Source organism: Anomaloglossus baeobatrachus, chromosome 11 (assembly GCF_048569485.1).
Source record: "Anomaloglossus baeobatrachus isolate aAnoBae1 chromosome 11, aAnoBae1.hap1, whole genome shotgun sequence".
NCBI lineage: Eukaryota > Metazoa > Chordata > Amphibia > Anura > Aromobatidae > Anomaloglossus > Anomaloglossus baeobatrachus.
The window spans coordinates 133,536,595-133,559,300 of NC_134363.1; the positions used below are offsets into that span (position 1 = coordinate 133,536,595).

Below are 22,706 nucleotides of genomic sequence, written 5' to 3' on the forward strand. Positions count from 1 at the left end.
GGACGGTTGGTGAGCTGGACTTTTTCTCTTTTCTAACAATATTGTGAGCCACAGGCAGCGATTTGCCCGTGATGCACAAATGATGAGGGCGGGAGCTTTCACCAGCGACATCGTTAGCGATAACGCAGCGTGTAACACCCCCTTTAGGCCTAAGTGTCACACACACCGCCCGAAGTGGTCTACAAGCACTGGGTCTCAATGGCAAAGGGGTACGGAGTCCTCACGGCCTGGTGTCCACACCTTCCTTCTTATCCACACACAATAATGTCACCTATTTATGTCCCCTGCACCTAACATTCTGTGTGGGGGGACATTGGGATGTTTTCTCCTCAGTCCTGTGATGTAATGATCCCGTCACCAGGTCCTGTACCTATACAGGGGCAGAGGTAGGGATCATCTATAGGCCCTGGTTTCTCAGGGGGCACTTAAGCTACTTTTCCACAAGGGAGGTCATCATGGTTTGGGGGGAGCCATGCATTATATTTTGTATTTCTGTCCTTGAGCTTCAAGTTCCATTTATTTATTTAAGTTCCACATTTGGAAGTTGTCATTCGCTGACAGCAAGCTGAGATCTTGAAAACAGTAAGTAATGAATACACCAAGTGGAATTCAAAACTTATAATGACACAAAACTGTATTAATGTAAAATTAATGTAAATCCTGTGGTTCATTCCCGTCCACTGCAGCAAGGAGCTCCGCACATGTAAGAGCGCTGCACTACCGATATGCGCCCAGCAGATGGCGATCATGAGGAACACCTCCTCCTAATATGCGTCCTGACGTCAGACAGCGGATCGGAAGTGCGTGCCCGGCTTCCTCTTTGCCTCCTCCAAGATGGCCGGCAGTGGGCTGGTAGTGGAGGGCAGAGTTAGTGTGCTCAGTTTCGTGCTCGGTGTGTCGGTCATCTCACTACCGTTTATCACCAGCAGGTACACGGAGCCCGGGCAGAGCCTGCTGGGCAGCGCCCCAGGAAGAATAACGCTCGCAGTGTTTGTGGCAGTGGTGAACGGCGTCCTGCTGCTCCTCTACCGGGCTCATCTCTACCAGGTACAGCGTGCGCTGCGGGGAAGCATGGGGCACAGAGGGGGGGGGGGAGAAGCATGGGGCACGAAGGGGGGAGAAGCATGGGGCACGAGGGGGGAGAAGCATGGGGCACGGAGGGGGGGGGGAGAAGCATGGGGCACGGAGGGGGGGGGGAGAAGCATGGGGCACGGAGGGGGGGGGAGAAGCATGGGGCACGGAGGGGGGGGGGGAGAAGCATGGGGCACGGAGGGGGGGGGGGGAGAAGCATGGGGCACGGAGGGGGGGAGAAGCATGGGGCACGGAGGGGGGGGGAGAAGCATGGGGCACGGAGGGGGGGGGAGAAGCATGGGGCACGAAGGGGGGAGAAGCATGGGGCACGGAGGGGGGAGAAGCATGGGGCACGGAGGGGGGGGGAGAAGCATGGGGCACGGAGGGGGGAGAAGCATGGGGCACGAAGGGGGGAGAAGCATGGGGCACGGAGGGGGGGGGAGAAGCATGGGGCACGGAGGGGGGGGGGGAGAAGCATGGGGCACGGAGGGGGGAGAAGCATGGGGCACGAAGGGGGGAGAAGCATGGGGCACGGAGGGGGGGGAGAAGCATGGGGCACGGAGGGGGGGGAGAAGCATGGGGCACGGAGGGGGGGGGAGAAGCATGGGGCACGGGGGGGGGAGAAGCATGGGGCACGGGGGGGGAGAAGCATGGGGCACGGGGGGGGAGAAGCATGGGGCACGGAGGGGGGAGAAGCATGGGGCACGAAGGGGGGAGAAGCATGGGGCACGAAGGGGGGAGAGAAGCATGGGGCACGGAGGGGGGGGGAGAAGCATGGGGCACGGAGGGGGGGGGGAGAAGCATGGGGCACGGAGGGGGGGGGAGAAGCATGGGGCACGGAGGGGGGGGGGAGAAGCATGGGGCACGGAGGGGGGGGGGAGAAGCATGGGGCACGAAGGGGGGAGAAGCATGGGGCACGGAGGGGGGGGGAGAAGCATGGGGCACGGAGGGGGGGGGGAGAAGCATGGGGCACGGAGGGGGGGGGAGAAGCATGGGGCACGGAGGGGGGGGGGAGAAGCATGGGGCACGGAGGGGGGGGGAGAAGCATGGGGCACGGAGGGGGGGGGGAGAAGCATGGGGCACGGAGGGGGGGGGGAGAAGCATGGGGCACGGAGGGGGGGGGAGAAGCATGGGGCACGGAGGGGGGGGGGAGAAGCATGGGGCACGGAGGGGGGGGGGAGAAGCATGGGGCACGGAGGGGGGGGGGAGAAGCATGGGGCACGGAGGGGGGGGGAGAAGCATGGGGCACGGAGGGGGGGGGAGAAGCATGGGGCACGGAGGGGGGGGGAGAAGCATGGGGCACGGAGGGGGGGGGGAGAAGCATGGGGCACGGAGGGGGGGGGGGAGAAGCATGGGGCACGGAGGGGGGGGGGGAGAAGCATGGGGCACGGAGGGGGGGGGGAGAAGCATGGGGCACGGAGGGGGGGGGGAGAAGCATGGGGCACGGAGGGGGGGGGGGGAGAAGCATGGGGCACGGAGGGGGGGGGGGGGAGAAGCATGGGGCACGGAGGGGGGGGGGGGAGAAGCATGGGGCACGGAGGGGGGGGGGGGAGAAGCATGGGGCACGGAGGGGGGGGGGGGAGAAGCATGGGGCACGGAGGGGGGGGGGGGAGAAGCATGGGGCACGGAGGGGGGGGGGGAGAAGCATGGGGCACGGAGGGGGGGGGGGAGAAGCATGGGGCACGGAGGGGGGGGGGGAGAAGCATGGGGCACGGAGGTGGGGGGGGGGGGGAAGCATGGGGCACGATAAGGAAACTGGAGAAGGGAAGTGGGGGGCAAGGGGGAGCAGGGCCATAAGGGGAAGCAGGGGCAGGATGGGCAATCAGGGGCAGGAGGAGGGAGATGGGGGCACAAGAGAGAGTTGGGGGGGGCATCGGGGGGCATGAAGTGACCCTTTGCAACAGGGAGAGCAAATGGGAGTCAGGATCACAAACTAGGGTTGTTATGCCAGCACCACTGAGCTATAGACATCAGATTGCCTCCTCATTTGTACTGTTATAGGGTCAGTGCATAGTGGTGGATTATGTCAGTGTATAAACTGCAGCCCGTGCCCTTCACAGATCTCACTGCCTGGACCCCCATTATTGCCAATGCACATCATAGTATAACATAGTGGCAGTGAGTCCTCTGCCCCCCTTTCATTCAGACTCTCCAGTCTATGACGTTCCTAATAGACCACAGAGCTATCTGCACAACCCCTTTAAGTACAGCTTACCTCATGTTGTGCAGGAAGGAAGAGGTTAACAGATTGCAGGAGATTTCTAAAAGGATTACAGAGATCAGACTAAACACAGCAGAGCAGCGGGGGGCCGGGCTGTGAGACAGGTGGGCTTGTCACTAATGATCAGATCTCTTGTATCATCACTTATACCATGTGTTGTCTTTGCCCGCAGGTCGCCATCAGAGCTGCCTTCTTAGGCTTCGCGTTTGGCTGTGGCTTGTTAATGGGCATCACTCAGACACCATGGAGGCACTTCGGGTGGTAAGTCTGTATGCCCCAAAATTGGTCACATGGATTATTTACCCTTTTTTTTTTTTTTTAACATTACGGGTCCAAGCCTGAGGCTGCACCACTGGGAGCTGCTGACGTGTCAGAGGAAGGGGGCTCACAGAGGCCCACCATCAATATCTATAGCCTACCTGGCTGAAAAGTGTATGGACATTGATGTATCTGGTGATTTGGATGCACACTCGCTCCAGTCTTGAACCCAAAGTCCACTCGAGTATAGTGTTCCGAATTTTCAAAAAGGTGCACGACTCTCATCACACACTACTCACAAAAAGTTAGGGATATTTGGCTTTCGAGTGACATTTTAGGATGACCTTACAATGCCCTCTAACCTTTTCAGGTGACCTTCTCTAATCTTTTGGATGCTCATGTTCAATGTTTGAGTATTTTTTGCACAACTTGCTGTTCTCTAACAAGGAGCCTAATGGCAAAATTCACAACAGGTGTTTGATCCATGAATCACCCAGTAAATTTCAGGGAATTAGAATTGGTATTAAACCGTCCTCCTCATCATACTGTTCACATTTTGACATCAGGAGACCAAGACGACACTGAACAATTTCAGCAGTACAGCGCCATTGTGAGGGTTCAAGCAGGATGTTCTCAGACAGAAGTGGCCACTGAGATAAGTGTCACAGAGTGTCACCAGCAGGTTGTACAGAGACGCAGAGAGACTGGAAGAGTCACAGAAAGGCAGAGAAGTGGACGTACTTTGGCCACATCCCACTCCGATGACCACTTCATTGTGAACAGTTCTCCTCGGAACCAGATGGTGAATACTACACAGTGCTCCAGCTCATCGAGGTCGCATCATTAGGGAACGGTTGCTGGAGACTGGTGGACCTGAATCACAAAGAAAACCGCTGTGTAGAGGCTGTAACTCTGTACCCCAGAACCTCAATGACCTGAGGGCCGCCCTTCAAGAAGAGTGCAATGCCGAACCTCAGCAGATTGTTTCAGCTGAAAGCCAAATATCCCTAACTTTTTGTGGATAGTGTAAATGGAACTTTTTTGGGAGCAGTCTGTGTAGTACAAAATGAAATGTAAGCCAGTCATGAGTCTGTAGATCTCAGACTCTTTTTTGGCAAACATAGTAAATTTGTTGCATAGTGGGAGTGTGGCCGGCACTTCCAGTATCTGTGCACACAGGCAGGATTCACTCTATCCATCAGACTATGGCAGCCCTGAAGACGCAAATTGAGGGAGCGTAGCGGTGCACCCAGCTGATGGCCACGCCGTGAGTGCACCGCTTAAGTTACTTTTCCAACAGGCACAGTGCTAGTATGATTTCTATAGGGGTCGGCGTCCAGTATATCACTGTATAGTTTGTATAAAAGGCATTTTAGGGAGTGACGGACTCCATGTAAAATCCACATCGTATGTCTATATGTGTAAAATTTCCACAACGAGTAGATGAGTTTTAAGCTCTTAATAACTTAGCAGGTACTGTATATCACTGCGGGCTTCCTAGTCAAAAACTGCACAGTGTGCGCTCAGCTCAGCCTTGGGGTCCTTTCACACTGCGTTATTCCATATGTTTACTGGTCCCGACACCCCCCCCCCCCCCCCCCCTTCCACTCCCGTAATTTGTGTTTTGGACACATGCGCCAACGGGGCCATTGACTGTAATGGAGTCGCTGTGTGCTCTGTCGTGCACCATTTTCGGGCGGATACGCTTTCTGGAGGCGGACACACAGACACAATCTACTACGTCTTGGTATCCACCTGCAGTAAGCGTATAAGCCCGAAAATGGTGCAAAACAGAGCACACAGTGACTCCGTCTGCTCCATTACAGACAATGGCCCCGTCGGCACATGCGTTCGAAACACATTTTGCGGGGGGGGGGGGGTTTGGACGGAAGCGCCAACGAGACCAGTGAACGTAGGTCATAATGCAGTGTGAAAGCAGCCTTAGGTTTAGCAATCCGCTATTGATGATTTTGATTCCATGCTGATCTGACGTCCTCTCTTCCAGGTACATCTGCTCGCTCTCATTTTTCCACTACTCGGAATATTTGATTACAGCAATGAACAATCCTAAAAGCCTGTCTCTGGACTCCTTCCTGCTGAATCACAGTGTGGAGTACACGATGGCCGCCATCTCCTCCTGGCTAGAGTTCACTATAGAGAAAACCATTTATCCAGGTGCATGCTCGCTCAGCAGCCGACCGGTAGTGGCCATGTATGATGGGTCGTCAGTTACTGGATCTGCCGACCAACCCTGAGAGTGTTCAGCCCTCTACCACTCTCCTGTAACTGAGCCAGTTCATTCTTCCCAATTGACGACTGGTAGACGAGAAGGTAGATCGGAAGGGAACATTTGATTTGAAGAATGAACTCACACAGAGGGTTTTTTTGTGTTTTTTTTGCTTTATATGCAAAATAATGGGATATTTTTAATCTTATATACATTGAGTCAATCCAAAAACTTGTTGGTCTAAGCCCCCAAGGGTATTCATAATTTAAGACATGAGATGCATCTGCTAGATGCAGGTCCCATTTCTGCACTCACTCCTTGTGAGAAGGTGCACTTAAATACTTGGCCCCGCCATGATGCACCAAGCGCCTGTGCTCAGTTTGAACAGTCATTCTGTGCTGACAGTCCCTTTTAAAGTGACATAACCAGCATAGCAGTAACCAGATGGTACTGCAGTGTGGAGGTTTGGCGGTTTTCTCTATTTTGACAGCATTCTCCTCCTTTACAGAACTGAAGCAGATCACATGGCTGAGCATCATTGGGCTGTTCATGGTTATCTTCGGCGAGTCTTTGAGGAAATCTGCAATGCTTACAGCCGGATCCAATTTCAATCACATCGTTCAAAATGAGAAATCGGAAACGCACACCCTGGTGACCAGCGGCGTGTACTCCTGGTTCAGACACCCGTCCTATGTGGGTTGGTTCTACTGGAGCATTGGGACTCAGGTATAAACCTATTTTCTATCCTAAATATGTTATCTTCCCCCTCTTTTGCCCTGTCCCTGAACTGTCTATTTTTTTTTTTTTTTTTTTTTTTATTTATTTTTTTACTATTCGGGAAAAACCATTCATTAAAATCCCAGGCACAATTTGACCATACACAGAACTGCAAACGGTGTCAGAGCACTTGCATTACACGAACTGCTTATTGAGTTCTATGAGGACTGTGTAATGATTTTCCTCCTGGGCAATTGTACACTTGCTATGTTCCACCACAGATTGCAGTTAATGGGAACCTGTTGTGTTTTGATACTGCTATTAACAAGCAGGTACAGGGTTAATCTGCAGGTTAATGGCATTATGAATGTTCCCGGCCACAGTATTGCGATGGCAGCACCCAAGAGAAAATTAACTTTATTCCTCCCATGAGCCGCCGGCATTCAGTCATGCAGCTGTGCCCCGAGCACTTAGTCACAACCATGACAGTGGCGGCTATACGCATATTGCGGCACTAGGCGGCTCTTACGTTCATCACTAAAATCTTGACATTGAGTGGTGACTAAGGCTAGGTTCACACTTCCGTTGTTTTGTATCAGTGACAATCCGTCGCCTTGAGGCATTACGGTATCCTGCAAAATATTTTGCAGGAATCCATTTTTCTTTTTCGCTCCGAATTGGGAGACCCAGACAATTGGGTGTATAGCTATTGCCTCCGGAGGCCACACAAAGTATTACACTTAAAAGTGTAAGGCCCCTCCCCTTCTGGCTATACACCCCCAGTGGGATCACTGGCTCACCAGTTTTGTGCTTTGTGCGAAGGAGGCAACACATCCACGCATAGCTCCACTGTTTAGTCAGCAGCAGCTGCTGACTATGTCGGATGGAAGAAAAGAGGGCCCATACAGGGCCCCCAGCATGCTCCCTTCTCACCCCACTTCATGTCGGAGGTGTTTGTTAAGGTTGAGGTACCCATTGCGGGTACGGAGGCTGGAGCCCACATGCTGCTTCCTTCCCCATCCCTTTTTACAGGGCTCTGGGTGAAGTGGGATTCTATCGGTCTCCAGGCACTGAGGCCGTGCTCCATCCACAGCCCCTGGTATCTGCTGGACATGGAGCGGAGTATCTTCAGGGACATGGCCCTGCTACATGGAGGTACTCTGTGTCCCTGTGGGGACCGCGCAGACACACGGCAGCACTGCTGGGTGTGTTAGTGCGCCAGGGACAGCGGCGCTGTCCGCACTAGTGCCATCGCACACCACAGCGTTGCTGGGTGTGTTAGTGTATTGGGTGACTACTGCGCTAACCGCCGCTGCCATTTTTATTTAAGGCGCCGCTGGGATTTGTGGTGCGCCGGGGACTTCCGCGCCGGCCAGCACTGATATGCCGGCCGCGCTTATTAACTCGAGTCCCCGGCTTCTGGGCCTAGTCTCCCTTCGTTACCGCCCACAGGCCTGACAGTCAGGGTAGGGGCGTGACGCTGCATAGCACAGCAGCGCTGAGAGCTGGAGTATGTTTTGCATACTCCACCCCTCTCACTGTGTGCACTGTGAAACCGGATTCCCGCACTTTCTCAGGCACGCCCACGGCTTCCTTCTCTACAAGGACGCCGGCAGCCATTAGTGTCAGTTTCTGTAGATACAGAGACAAGTGTGGAAGACCCTGGCATTCTGATAGTCACACAATCGCTGCAACAGGCGTTAAGCAGCACCTGTGGTGCTAACCCCATTAGTGCAGAAGTGCACTTATAGATATGCTTGTACTATATACATTGCACTGTTTGGTCGCACGTTGTATATACCCTCCTGGATTGTGCGGAGGAGTTATCAGCATATTCTCTGTGTAAAACAAAGGTGCAGAACCACATGTTTTTCTATGCAGCCGGTACAGCATGTACGGCTATACGGCCGGCAGGTTACATAGACCCCCATTATATCCAACTCAGCCGGAGTCTCTGCTAATGGCCAGAGGATGAGGATGGTGTCTGCAGTTTTTACTGTCAGATTTTCTGAGACTATGGCTATGATACTAGAAGCCTAGCAGTCCGGACATGTCTCTCACAACATGGGCACTGTTGAATCATTGATCCATGGCCCCCCTCAGTGTGAACAACTAACAGCTCCGGGAATGTCACACGCATCCCAGAGTCACGGCTCTGCACAGACGTCAGTCCCAGACAGCCTAAGCGGGCTCACTATGAGCGGCCCTCGGTTTCATCAGGGTCCTAGCAGAAGGACTCTCTGTGTAATGAGGCGGAAGTAGCGGCTCAGGATTCTGATCCTGAGACCGCTCTCAATCTGGATACACCTAATGGTGACGCCATAGTGAATAATCTTATAGCGTTCATCAATAGAATGTTGGTTATTTCTCACCCAGCTCCTCCAGTGTAGGAGTCAGCTTCACGTATTTTTCTGGACCACTCTGCCTTCAGAGAGGCAGTCCAGGAACACCACACTTATCCAGATATGCGCTTCTCCAAACGGCTTAGGATACACGTTATCCCTGCCCCCTGACGTGGTCAAGGACTGGACCCAGTGTCCCAAGCGGCATCCTCCAATCTCCAGGCTTGTAGCCAGATCCATAGTGGCAGTGGGAGATGGAGCTGCACTTAAAGATGCCACTGACAGACAGATGGATCTCTGATCTAAATCCATCTATGAGACTGTCGGCGCACCGTTGGCTCCAGCATTCTCACCCTTGGGGCACTCCAAGCTATTTCAGCTTGTCTTATACAGATTGACACGGTTACACGTACATCTGTGCCGCAGGTGGCATCCTTAACCTCTCAAATGTCTGCATTTGTTTCTTACGCGATTCAGGTTGCCCTAGACTCTGCGAACCGTACGGCAGTAGCCTCCGCTGCTCCGTGTTTTTAAGCAGAGCCTGGTCTGCTCGTTAAGTGAATGGAAGGCAGATTCTGCTTCCAAAAAAGGTTGCTTAACCAGTTGCCTTTTTCTGCTGACCGACTGTTTGGTGAGCGTTTGGATGTAACCATTAAACAGTCCAGGGGTAAGGATTCATCCTTTCCTCAGCCCGGACACAACAAACCCCAACAGAGCAGGAGGCAGTCGTGGTTTCGGTCTTTTCGAGGCTCGGGCAGGTCCCATTTTTCCTCGTCCAATGTGGACTCAAAAGGATCAGAGGAGCTCAGATTCTTGGCGGGCTCAGTCACGCCCAAAAAAGAGACAGTCTGAAAACCCGCTTCCAAGGCGGCTTCCTCATGACTTGCGGCCTCCTCTCTCCGCATCCTCGGTCGGTAGCAGGCTCACCCGCCTTGGCGATATTTAGCTGCCATAGGTCAATGACCGTTGGGTGTGAGACATTCTGTCTCACGGGTACAGGATAGAGCTCACTTCTCGTCCTCCAACTCGATTCTTCAGAACTTCTCCACCTCCCGGCCGAGCCGCTGCTCTTCTGCAAACAGGGTGCACTCTATAGGCAGAAAGAGTGATGACCCCCGTTCCTCTTCAGGAACAAGGTCACGGTTTTTACCCCAATTTATTTGCGGTGCCTATAAGAACGGGCCGTTCCGTCCCGTTCTGGATCTAAAACTGCTCAGCAAGCTCGGGGACACCAGGCGGTTCCGGATGGAATCCCTCCGCCATGTCATCGCCTCAATGTCCCAAGGAGATTTCCTAGCATCATTAGGCATCAAGGATGCTTATCCACACGTGCCGATTGATCCAGAGCACTAGCGTTTCTACGCTTCGTTATAGGAGACGAACACCTTCTGTTCGTAGCTCTACCTTCCGGCTAGCGACAGTCCCACTGGTCTTCGCCAAGGTCAGGGCAGCAGTAGTCACAGTCCTGCACTCTCAGGGTCACTCTGTGATCCCATATTTAGACGATCTACTTGTCAAGGCACTCTCTTAGGAAACATGCCGACACTGCCCGAACGTTGCGCTGGAGACTCTCTAGAGTTTTGGGTGGATCATCAACTTTTTGAAGTCAGATCCGACCCCGACCCTATCGCTAACATATCTAGGCATGGAGTTTCATACTCTCTCAGCGATAGTGAAGCTTCCGCTAGACAAACAGCATTCACTACGGGCTGCAATCTCTTCTTTAAGAACCAGTCGCACACATTGAGACGCCTCATGCACTTCCTACGTAAGATGGTAGCAATGGAGGCAGTTCTTTTCGCGCAGTTTCATCTGCGTCCACTACAATGTGACATTCTCCGCCAATGGGACGGGGAGTCGACCTCCCTCAACAGAGTCGTCTTTCTTTCTCAGGCGGCCAAGGAATCTCTACGGTGGTGGCTTCTTCCCACCTCATGGTCAAAAAGAAGGTCCTTCCTATCCCCATGCTGGGCGATAGTTACGACAGACGCGAGTCTATCAGGGTGGGGAGCAGTTTTTTCTCCACCACAGCGCTCAGGGTACGTGGACTCAGCAAGAGTCCACCCTTCAGATCAATGTTCTTGAACACAGAGCAGTGTATCTTGCCCTACAAACCTTCCAACAGCAGCTGGACAGCAAGCAAATCCGACTTCAGTCGGACAACTCCACAGCGGTGGCATACATCAACCACCAAGGAAGAACGCGCAACCGGCAAGCCTTCCAGGAAGTCCGGCAGGTTCTGATGTGGGTGGAAGACACGGCATCCACCATATCCACAGTTCACATCCCAGGCGTGGAAAACTAGGAAGCTGACTTCCTAAGTCGCCGGGGTGTGGCCGAAAGGGTATGGTCTCTTCACCCGGACGGGTTTCAGGAGATCTGGCGCCGCTGACAGAGGCCGGACGTCGATCTAATGGCGTCACGGCACAACAACAATGTGCCAGCTTCATGGCACGGTTTCACAATCATCGAGCTCTGGCGGCAGACGCCTTAGTTCAGCATTGGTCGCAGTTCCAGCTACCTTATGTGCCACCTCTGGCATTGTTGCCCAGAGTGCTGCGCTAGATCAGGACCGACTGCGGCCGCGCCATCCTCGTCGCTACAGATTGGCCGAGGATGTTGTGGTTCCCGGTTCTGTGGTGCCTCACGGTAGGCTAACCGGGGGCACTACCAGACCAATCAGACTGGCTGTCTCAAGGGCCATTCTTCCAAATTTGAATTCTACGGCCCTCAACCTGATGGTGTGGCATTGAGTCCTGGAACCTAGTGTCGTCAGGATTACCTCAGGACGTGGTTGCCACCATGAGACAGGCTAGCATACCAACGTCCGCCAAGATTGACCACAGGACGTGGAAGATATTCTTATCTCGGTGCTCGGCGCAGGGTGTTTCTCCCTGGCCGGTTGCATCGTCTGTTTCCTTCCTTCCTGCAATCTAGGTTGGAAAAAGGGTTGTCGCTCAGTTCCCTTTAGGGACAAGTCTCAGCGCTATCTGTATTTTTTCAGAAACGACTTCCTCAGGTACGCACGTTCCTACGGGGAGTTTGTCGTCTCAGCACTCCGTACAAGCGGCCGTTAGAGCCCTGGGATCTGAACAAGGTTCTAATTGCTCTCCAGATGCCGCCTTTCGAGCCTTTGAAAGAGGTCTCCCTTCCCGCTTTTCTCGGGAAGTGGCCTTCTAGTAACGGTCTCGTCTCTTAGGACAGTTTCCGAGCTAGCAACGCTCTCATACAAATCTCCCTTCCTGGTCCTTCACCAGGACAGGGTAGTTCTGCGTCCGATTCCGGAATTTCTCCCTAAGGTGGTATCCCACTTTCATATCAATCAGGATATCACCTCACCTTCTTTGTGTCCTCGTCCAGTCCATCAATTTCAGAAGGATTTGCATCTGTTGGTTCTGGTGAGAGCACTCAGGTTCTACTTCCCGCATGGCGCTCCTGCGCCACCCGGATGCACTCTTTGTCCTTGTCGCTGGTCGGCGTAAACAGTCGCAAGCTTCTGAATCCACCCTGGCTCGGGGGATCGAGGAACCAATTCTTGAAACCTACAGTTCTACTGGGCTTCTGGTTCTCTCAAGGCTGAAGGCCCATTCTACCAGAGCCGTGGGTGCATCCTGGGCATTACGGCACCAGGCTACGGCTCAGCAGGTGTGTCAGGCACCTACCTGATTGAGTCTGCATACTTTTACCAAGCATTTTCAGGTGCATACCTACGCTTCGGCAGACGCCAGCCTAGGTAGATAAGTCCTTCAGGCGGCGATTGCCCACCTGTAGGAAAGGGCTGTTTGACGGCCCTATCACGAGGTATTCTTTTACCCACCCAGGGACTGCTTTTGGACGTCCCAATTGTCTGGGTCTCCCAATTCGGAGCGAAAAAGAAGGGAATTTTGTTTACTTACCGTAAATTCCTTTTCTTCTAGCTCCAATTGGGAGACCCAGCACCCGCCCTGTTTTCTCGGGGTTTTTTCTGTTTTTTCGGGTACACATGTTGTTCATGTGGTATGGTTCAGTTCTCCGATGTTTCCTCGGATTGAATTGGTCTTTAAACCAGTTATTGGCTTTCCTCCTTCTTGCTTTGGCACTAAAACTGGTGAGCCAGTGATCCCACTGGGGGTGTATAGCCAGAAGGGGAGGGGCCTTACACTTTTAAGTGTAATACTTTGTGTGGCCTCCGGAGGCAATAGCTATACACCCAATTGTCTGGGTCTCCCAATTGGAGCTAGAAGAAAAGGAATTTACGGTAAGTAAACAAAATTCCCTTCTTTCCCCATAGACTTCTATTAGTGACGGACTGCGACTGATGAGGCTGCGCTGCGTTGCTGTCAGTCGTTTTTTAACTGACCACCGGGCAGGAGCAACGCAGCCTGTAACGTCGTTTGAGCAGCGCAATCCATAGGATTTCGCTGCGCATGCTCTCTCTGGCTCCCTGCACCCGTAACCAGGATACACATCGGGTAACCAAGCAATGCGCTTTGGTTAGTTAACCGATATTTACACTGGTTACGTGTGCAGGGAGCCAGCGCTAAGTGGTGTACGCTGGTATCCAAGATAAATATCGGCTAACCAAGCAAAAAGTTCTTTGCTTTTAGTTACCCGATATTTACCCTGGATACGTGTGCAGGGAGCCCGACACTTCCCCACTCGGCTCCGCATCCTCCCGCACTCCGCATGTGTACACACTCACACACACACTCACTTGTCCCCAGCCCTGCAGTCCCCGCGGCACTGATGTCCTCAGCGCCACGGCCCCGCTCGGCTCCGTCCCCCGCACACAACGGAGTCCGACAATGATTTCTGTTCTTTGTCATCCGTTGTACAACGCATCAGTCACATGTAACATGCGTTGCTTGACGCATGTGACTGATGCAAAACAACGGAAATGTGAACCTAGCCTAATCTGTCCACGCCTGCAAGACTGAAAGCTGGCGGCTCCTGGGAGGAATTAAGTTCATTTTCTCTCTGAAAACAGCACGTTCAGTACAATGGCTGGGCACCTTCATAACACTATTAACCTGCAGATTAACCCTACATCTGCATAAATAGAATTATCAAACTCCACAGGTTCCCTTTACTCGCCTGTGGTCGTAGCCGCCTCCAAACTTGTTCTGAACTCATGATCATTGAACTTCTAACAAAAATGTATAGTTCTAAGTGCACATTTCCATTATTACTGCTCTTTACTCACAATTATAAATATAATAGTCTTATTAATGCCTGACAATAAAACACATGCTGTCTCCACATCCTGTAATTAATGGAAATAAAAGATTTCCTGTAAAAAGCAAATCGGAGCAATAATAAAATCATTGCTAGGTTATATATTTTTTTTATAATGGTCTTTCGTATAAAGCGTGCAGGTGCTGGGTCACACTACTGTCCTCGGAAGAAGAATGTGTAACTACTACTATAATACTGCCTCCTATGTACAAGAATATAACTACTATAATACTGCCCCCTATGTACAAGACTATATATACTATAATACTACCCCTATATACAAGAATATAACTACTATAATACTGCTCCTATGTACAAGAATATAACTACTATAATACAGCCTCCTATTTACAGGAATATATCTACTATAATATTGCCCCTATGTTCTGGAATATAACTACTATAATACTGCCCCTATGTACAGGAATATAACTGCTATAATACTGCCCCTATGTACAGGAATAATTTACTATAATACTGCTCCTATGTACAAGAATATAACTACTCTAATACTACCCCTATATACAAGAATATAACGGCTATAATACTGCTCCCTATGTACAAGAATATTACTACTATAATACTGCCCCCCTATGTACAGGAATATAACTACTATAATACTGCCCCTATGTACAGGAATATAACTACTATAATACTGCCTCCTATGTACAAGAATATAACTACTACAATAGTGCCCCTATTTACAGGAATATATCTACTATAATACTGCCCCCATGTAACCAATAAAACATATGTTTACCCAGATTTCTCTTGCATGTCTACAGGTTCTGCTCTGTAATCCCGTCTGTCTGATCGGCTATACTTTGGCGTCCTGGAGGTTTTTCCGTGAGCGGGTTGAGGAGGAGGAGTTCTCGCTGATCCACTTCTTTGGGCAAGCATACGTCGATTATAAAAGAAACGTTCCCACAGGCTTGCCTTTCATAAACGGAGTTAAGATGGAGCTATAAGATGGCTCAGCAGCTCTTAGTGGTGACCTTCCGCTTCTGCGGATTTCCCTGCCAGCACACAAGACGGAGAATACGTAGAGTCCGATTTTACAATCTTTCTTTGAATGAAGAGGATTCGTTAAGGGCTATGAAGAATCAGTCCACACGAGCGGACATATAAATATTATTTTTTTTCTGTTCGCACTTTAATTCTTGCCGGCTCAGTGGTCCTTTCTGGAATCCTAGATCACAATACAGGGGGTAAAAACTTTTTTTATAGAACATTTTATATATATAAATATATTTAAAGGATGTTGATGTGTATAGAAGAGGCTGCTTCTTTCTAGATCACTCACAAGAATGGATGTCGCACGCTGGCTCCAGTGACGTGCAGGCACAACGCCGGGAACGTGGCACACGCGATGGTTGCCCCATAGCACCTTGTGCTGATCGCAGCGGGCACGGTGTGTGTAGATCTTCCAGATAGGAGGCATTCATGGACCAGGCGTAATGATTCTGTAAGCAGAAGGAGTCTTGAAAACACAAGTTATGTTGCTATAAAGGGGAGTATAATAAGACCTTGTTATTGATGAGCCTACTCCCAAATATCAGGACCCCCAATAATTTTAGGAATGAAGAAGCCAAAGTCTCTTCCCTGGCAGACTACTGTTTCATCCAAGTGAGTGTAGCTGCTGTAGTTCTCTGCAGTCAGTAACTGGGAATACTGGTCACAGATGTTCTTAAGCTGGTTTTCTCGTATTCTGGTTTAGATAGGTCATCGATAGTATTGGTGCGTCGCCTTGCTGAGCTTTTATGGTACAGTAACGCTCCTGGTCACCCACCGAACAGGGCCATAGTGCCGTTCCCTGCACAGACCATGGCCACGGTGGCACTCCTGCAGTGGAAAAGCAGTAAAACTAGTGTGCTAGGCCTTAATTCTCATAGTTGGTCGGGTTCCCATATGTTGCATCCACACTAATCATAATGTGTGATATGCGATACCTTTCCCTTCTAGGTATTGTATCTCCATCAGTAAAGCGGGCTTTACACGCTACGACATCGCTAGCAATTGCTAGCGATATTGAGCGTGTAAGCACCCACCCCCGTCGTGTGCGATATCGTGTGTTCGCTCCCGTAGCGAACATTATCGCTACGGCAGCGTCACACGCACTTACCTGGTCGGCGGCGTTGCTGTGACTGCTGAACAATCCCTCCATCAAGGGGGAGGGACGTTCGGCATCACCGCGATGTCACTAATCAGCCGGCCAATCAAAGCGGAGATGAGCGGGACGAACATCCCGCCCACTTCCTTCCTTCCGCATTGCGGCAGGTAAGGAGACGTTCCTAACTCCTGCGGTGTCACACACAGCGATGTGTGCTGCCGCAGGAGCGACGAACAACATCGATAATCAACCGTTACCGATTTTTGGTTTTGGGTTTACCTCTCCATGGTGAACGATTTTCACCATTTTTGAGGTCGCTTACGGTCGCTGGTAAATGTCACACGCTGCAATATCGTTAATGATGCCGGATGTGCGTCACTAACGTGACCCCGACGATAAAACATTAACGATATCGTAGCGTGTAAAGCCCCCTTTAGACTCTCACCAGTCAGTAAGTCATAAGATATTATTGATGGGTCACACTTCCTTAGTACAGGTCCGTTTTTTTCCCGTAGAGCACACAGACCCGTAAAGTATAAATGATCCATACACACATCACTTAAAAATAGGTCAGATCCATTTTCATCCGCTTTGCATTAAAGTCTATGGGAATCCGTATAAAAGAAAGTTACATGGAAAACATTTATCCTGCACTTTTTCATCCATGTTTCCTTAAGTTAAAAAAAAAGGCAGCTCAGTCTTGCTTCTGTGAAACCGGATGCAGGAAAAAAACTGAAACAATTAAGATGACTACTGAGGGAAAAAAATATCGGTCCATTTCTCTGACGGTGAAACACAGATGTGTGAATGTCACCTTTGTATCATGGGAATATTCTTTTAAAGAGGACCAAGAATTTTCCAGTTCTATACTGGCACTATCATGCTGATTCTATACATACCTTTTAGATGTGAGATCGGATGTATAGTTTTTGAAATACAGGCAAGTAAAGTTTGTGAAATGCACTGTTATTTGATTGATAGCAGCTACAGAATATCTAATAGGTGGGTCGGGTTTTGCTAGTTTTTCCCGTCCCTGTCTGCTGGTCTGTCCTTCCTCCCGATGTCTGTTATTTTAGGAGGAGGGAGGAAAGAGGCAGACGGGCGGTAACACTAACAAAACCCGACCCACCTATTTGATATTCTGTAGCTGCTATCAATCAACAGTGCATTTCACAAACTTTACTTGCCTGTATTTCAGAAACTATATATCTGATCTCACAAGTAAAGGTATGTATAGAATCAGCATGATAGCGCCAGTATAGCACTGGCTTTAGTTTATATAGGAAAATCCTGGTGGTTGGTCCTCTTTAACAGTAGAAGTCCCAGAGAGGGGTCATTTGACATTTCTACCATTGGAACCCTATGGAGCTCGAAATTCCTGGAACTTCTAGTGTTAAAGGGACACGCCAGTAAGAGGGTAACTGTCCAAAATATAATAGGGGCACATGGGTCTATCCAGCCCTGACAACACAGTATTATGTCAGTAAGAATGATGCTGATGGATGAATGCTATTAAGGTATTTGCACTAGTATTGATGACGAGACTGATACTGTGAATGGAGAGCGGCAGGTACAGGATTATCACCCAAGTTCACTTCACCTTGAACACCATCAGTGGCCCCATAGTTGGGCCGGCTTGGCTAACTTCAGTGTTATTCAGGACAAGCAACACTTACTGATTCTTGGCGTCTGTTGGCATTGGGGGGGGGGTCTTCTGCTGTTACTGCAAATATTCCCCTTCTAGACGGAGCATGGTCTTATCATGATCATACCCGAGGAACAATCGCCAGAAGCCCCACAACTCTACACCCCTGTAGTGATTGCAGCCTGACATGACCATTCGTTGTATGAAGGTACCAAGACCAAAGACATACAAGTTACACGTCCATCACATCTACAGAGTCTGAATTTGACCTTTTTATGTTTTTGGTTCACTGCGGCTGATATATGTCCGGTATTATAAGCAGGGGACGGGATCAATCTCAGGATAAGGTGATGCTAAACTACTGACAAATACACACGATGGTGAAATGTGCCATACATCAGAGCCATCATGGTGTTCACCTAAAACTACTGAACAGAATAATTCAAGCTCCTAGTGTCTCAAACTGCTCCTATAATAAGAGCTGTGGTCTTCACAGATGGGCACGGCTTTCATGGGTGGTGCCGGACGTGCGGCCGTCTTATTAAATTTATGTACTATTCTGGTTATCCTTAAGGAAGGTGCCTGTCTAGTATAAGATGGCTGATCAGGGTAAGTTGGCAGATGCTCTTACGTAAAGGGATGCTTTGTAGAGGTGATTCTTAGGAACTGCTTCATGCCTCCCGTCATGTGACGTCACATGTATGTCATGCCGCAATGATGACATCACAGTAAGTTGGCCAATCAAAATGAGTCAGGTAGGAGGCAGTTTTAAGAGCTTCCGTCTGGAGGCCACAGATTACTGATGTGGCCGATGGACCACGCGCACATACTAATACTCTGCCTTACACATGGATGACTCCTCCATACTTGTACCACAGCTGTAGAATTGTCTAAGGTCACTCGTCACCATGTTGTTGAGAATTCAGTATTATACAAAGTATACAGTCCTAACTAATGAGTTGCATACAAGGTGGAGGGGGGAATAGGGGTCTTGTTTGCTCGGGCCGAGGTGAAGGGCAAAAATAACTATATACTATAATGGTGCAGGGTCACTACCATCACAAGGTAAATCATTGTAAAAGTGTGTGCTGCACACCGCTCCATCTGTAACGCCGCTTCATGATTTTATTAATTTACTTGGACATTTCTTTTAAATGGCATTTTTCAACATTTCTTTCATGCAAAGTTCAGTAATTTCTTAACTTTTTCCCACAAGTTTTAAGTTTGTTTTTTTTTCTCCTCCGTTCACATCCCTTTTTCAAACTTCTGTTGGTTCCCCCAAGTATAGTGACAACTGGCTGTCGGAGGAGGCAACATTCAGACGTCCGGCTTCCACATGATCACTTACCCATTATAAGTTATGGGGCTCTTCATAACAAGTGGATTTTATTTTTTTGTGGACAGTGGTCTAAAAAAAAAAAAACACGTCTGATTTGATCCATGGTATGGATTAAAGTTGCCAGTGCAAGTCCATGGGCTTGTAAAATTGTGGATGGCACCCAATTTGCATCCATTGTTTGCCAGGAGAAGCTTAAGTAACCTCTATTGTTTCTGTACAAGAAAAATTGATACAAGGGTAAAAATGGACCAAAGTGGTGGAAATCAGTCCATTTTTTTTCACTCTTAGGCTACTTTCACACATCAGTTTTTTTCCATCAGGCACAACCCGGAAAAAAACGGGTAAAACTGATCCGGTACCGCATCCGTTTTATCCCCATAGATTTGCATTGTTACCGGATTGTGCCTGATGGCTTTGCGTTGCATCCGTTTTTTTCCGGATGCGGCAAAATTAAGTAAAGCGGCGGCCGGAGGCAATGTATCTTGTAACGTTTTTTTGTCCGGCAAAAAAAATGCATCGCGCCGCATCCGACCGCTGCGGCGCATTTTTCAATGCATGCCTATGGACGCCGGATGCGGAAAAAAACGCATCCGGCTGCCACATGCGGTTTCTTCCACTGCGCATGCTTAGTAGCGTGCCGCAACCGGAAAAAAAACGGACGGGCCGCATGTAAAAACTTATGCAAAGGATGTGGTGTTTTCGCCACATCCGTTGCATAGGTTTCACAGCCGGATTGAGACGCACTGCTCAAACCGGATGTGTGAAAGCAGCCTTAGATTGGTGTTGGCCAAAATCTTTTAGCCAACGTGCTCCTCATGTGTAGGATTGGCCTATCTGAACTTGCAAGGGTTCACAATGGTTAATGTAATTTTGTGATCCAAAAGTTAAGTTTTATGGTAACTAAAAAAAAAAAAAAAAACATCCGATACAATACCGGACATTGGTTGACCTCCAGTATGGCCGCCGGCCTCCTGCCTGAACTTTCCAGCCCGTAGCCTTGCCTGTGTATTCCTGCAGACAATCAGATATCCGAATATGTTTCACAGGAGCCTGGAGGGACTGGAATTGCTGCTCATTATATATTTTTTTTTTATTATTTTTTTTTATTTTTTTTTGAAAAAAAATAAAAGTTTTGAACTTTTCTGCCCTGTATCTTCAGCTTGTGATTTTACAGCTGGCGATGATGTTTGTATTTATTTACCTGTGTATTCTGGGCGACACTCTGCATGTGTAAATAGTAACCCATGATACCCACCGTGAAATAAAGAATTATATCGCTTTACACATTTATACGCCACGTCGTTTATTCATTTACAATGTCCATGTGCAGCACAGAGTATTTCAGAGAAGTTTGCGAAGCCAGTGATATGGCTACTATCATAATAAACACACAGATTGGACCAGGGGTCTCCATTTTTGGGCTCTGGCAGATTTATAAAATATATATTTTTAGAGGGCTTTTGTAATTTTGAAGCAAGTTTTGCTCAAAAACCATTGAAAATAAGGAGTAAGCTTCCTATTGCTTAAAATGATGCTGAAAAACAGTACCATGTGCTTTAGAGTCATGTCTTCTCTTTAGAATGAAATCTGAAGCATATTTAAAGCATGTTACAGTGGATTTTGGAGCAGAATCTGTTTCTAAATTCGTCAATCTGCATGAATATACCCCAAGGGCATGTAAGGCCCAGTGCCCACGCTGTGTAGTTTTGACGCGTATTTTCAGAAATCTGCATGTCCATTGTGAAGCCAGCAAAGTCTATGAGAATTCAGAAGAGCTGTGCCCACGTTGCTTATTTTTCCCTTGCGGATTTGGTGCAGAAAACAAGAAATCTGCACCAAATACACAAGGGAAAAATACTCAACGTGGGCTCAGCACTTCTGAATTCTCATAGACATTGCTGGCTTCACAATGGACATGCAGATTTCTGAAAATACGTGTCAAAACTACACAGCGTGGGCCCTGTTTGGAGCAGAATCCGGTTCAAAAATCAAATCTGCACGAATACTCCGAGGGTATGCATGTTTTCACCCTGAAGGTTTCTTTACACTGCACACCATAATCTACATTGAAAAGTATGGTATTTTTTTCCCCCACATGGAAAATCAGCAACTTATTAATTCCTCGGGTGTTTCTGCTTGGGAAAAAAAAAATTGACCACTGAAGACAGAAGTTGGAAAAACATGCTCCTACACACAAGCTGTTATTAAATGTTTACTTTTACAACTCTTGTTTTACTTGTGTTTTTCAGTTTAACCAGTGTGCATTACAAATCCCTTTAAAACATCAATTTTATTAATTAAATATTAAAATCCGCCCAGGTGAAAAACTCCAAAAACTCAATATATAATCAATAAAAAGGGAGAGCTACTATGGGTCAGGTGCAACCAAATATTCTGAAGTTACACAGGCAAATATAAAGATAGAAAAGCCAGTCCGAAATTTATTTATACTATAGTGACCCTAGTATGTCACTATATCTGGCTCTGCCTAACAACGGAGGGTATGACGCCCTAACGTAGCTTGGCGCCCCCGTTCCTCGACGGCTGACCCTCACTCACCCTACTTGACCCTACCAAAATGATGATAGTATCTGTACCAAATACTCTCAATAACATATGGTGTAATACTCCATTTTAATTTCAATAAGAGGAGTACCTCAAATAACAATTCTATAGGCACAGAGAAGGGAACAACTGTAAAACGGGTACAACAATAAGTTATGATATTTACGGAGGCAGACCAAATAAACAGGCCTGTCCAAAACTTATTTGTGTTGAAGTGACCCTAATATATCACTATACCATGCCATGTATAGTGATATATTAGGGTCACTTCAACACAAATAAGTTTTGGACAGGCCTGTTTATTTGGTCTGCCTCCGTAAATATCATAACTTATTGTTGTACCCGTTTTACAGTTGTTCCCTTCTCTGTGCCTATAGAATTGTTATTTGAGGTACTCCTCTTATTGAAATTAAAATGGAGTATTACACCATATGTTAGTATTTGGTACAGATACTATCATCATTTTGGTAGGGTCAAGTAGGGTGAGTGAGGGTCAGCTGTCGAGGAATGGGGGCGCCCAGCTACGTTAGGGCGTCATACCCTCCGTTGTTAGGCAGAGCCAGATATAGTGACATACTAGGGTCACTATAGTATAAATAAATTTCGGACTGACTTTTCTATCTTTATATTTGCCTGTGTAACTTCAGAATATTTGGTTGCACCTGACCCATAGTAGCTCTCCCTTTTTATTGATTATATATTGAGTTTTTGGAGTTTTTCACCTGGGCGGATTTTAATATTTAATTAATAAAATTGATGTTTTAAAGGGATTTGTAATGCACACTGGTTAAACAGATATTGAACATTCCCATTGGTATACTTAATTGTTAAACTTGTATTTTTCAGCCAAAAAAAATACGTGTAAAAAAAAAAAAAAAAACACAAAACAAAAAACTATCAACTAAGGCTGTGGACATTGATTTGTTGGAGCTGAAAATTTCTAAAACTCCTCAAAAACTTTGCGTTTCTGCTTTAGAAACTCTGCAAGAAGCTTCCA

General features: G+C 48.6%; 1 protein-coding gene across 1 annotated transcript; it reads left to right on the top strand.

Moving 5' to 3' along the window:
* Nucleotides 1-801: 801 nt before the first annotated feature.
* Nucleotides 802-17,319, top strand: ICMT (isoprenylcysteine carboxyl methyltransferase). Its single transcript, XM_075328950.1, has 5 exons — nucleotides 802-1,047; nucleotides 3,465-3,553; nucleotides 5,556-5,725; nucleotides 6,286-6,503; nucleotides 14,836-17,319. Exons 1-5 carry the CDS (start codon nucleotides 835-837, stop codon nucleotides 15,016-15,018), a joined length of 873 nt encoding a protein of 290 aa, XP_075185065.1. The 5' UTR covers nucleotides 802-834; the 3' UTR covers nucleotides 15,019-17,319.
* Nucleotides 17,320-22,706: the final 5,387 nt, after the last annotated feature.

Excerpts from the sequence above, each read along its gene's own strand:
- ICMT (XM_075328950.1), top strand. The coding sequence starts at position 835 with ATGGCCGGCAGTGGGCTGGTAGTGGAGGGCAGAGTTAGTGTGCTCAGT. Across the intron at positions 1,048-3,464 it reads ACCGGGCTCATCTCTACCAG|GTCGCCATCAGAGCTGCCTT; the intron begins GTACAGCGTGCG and ends CTTTGCCCGCAG. Across the intron at positions 5,726-6,285 it reads AGAGAAAACCATTTATCCAG|AACTGAAGCAGATCACATGG; the intron begins GTGCATGCTCGC and ends CCTCCTTTACAG.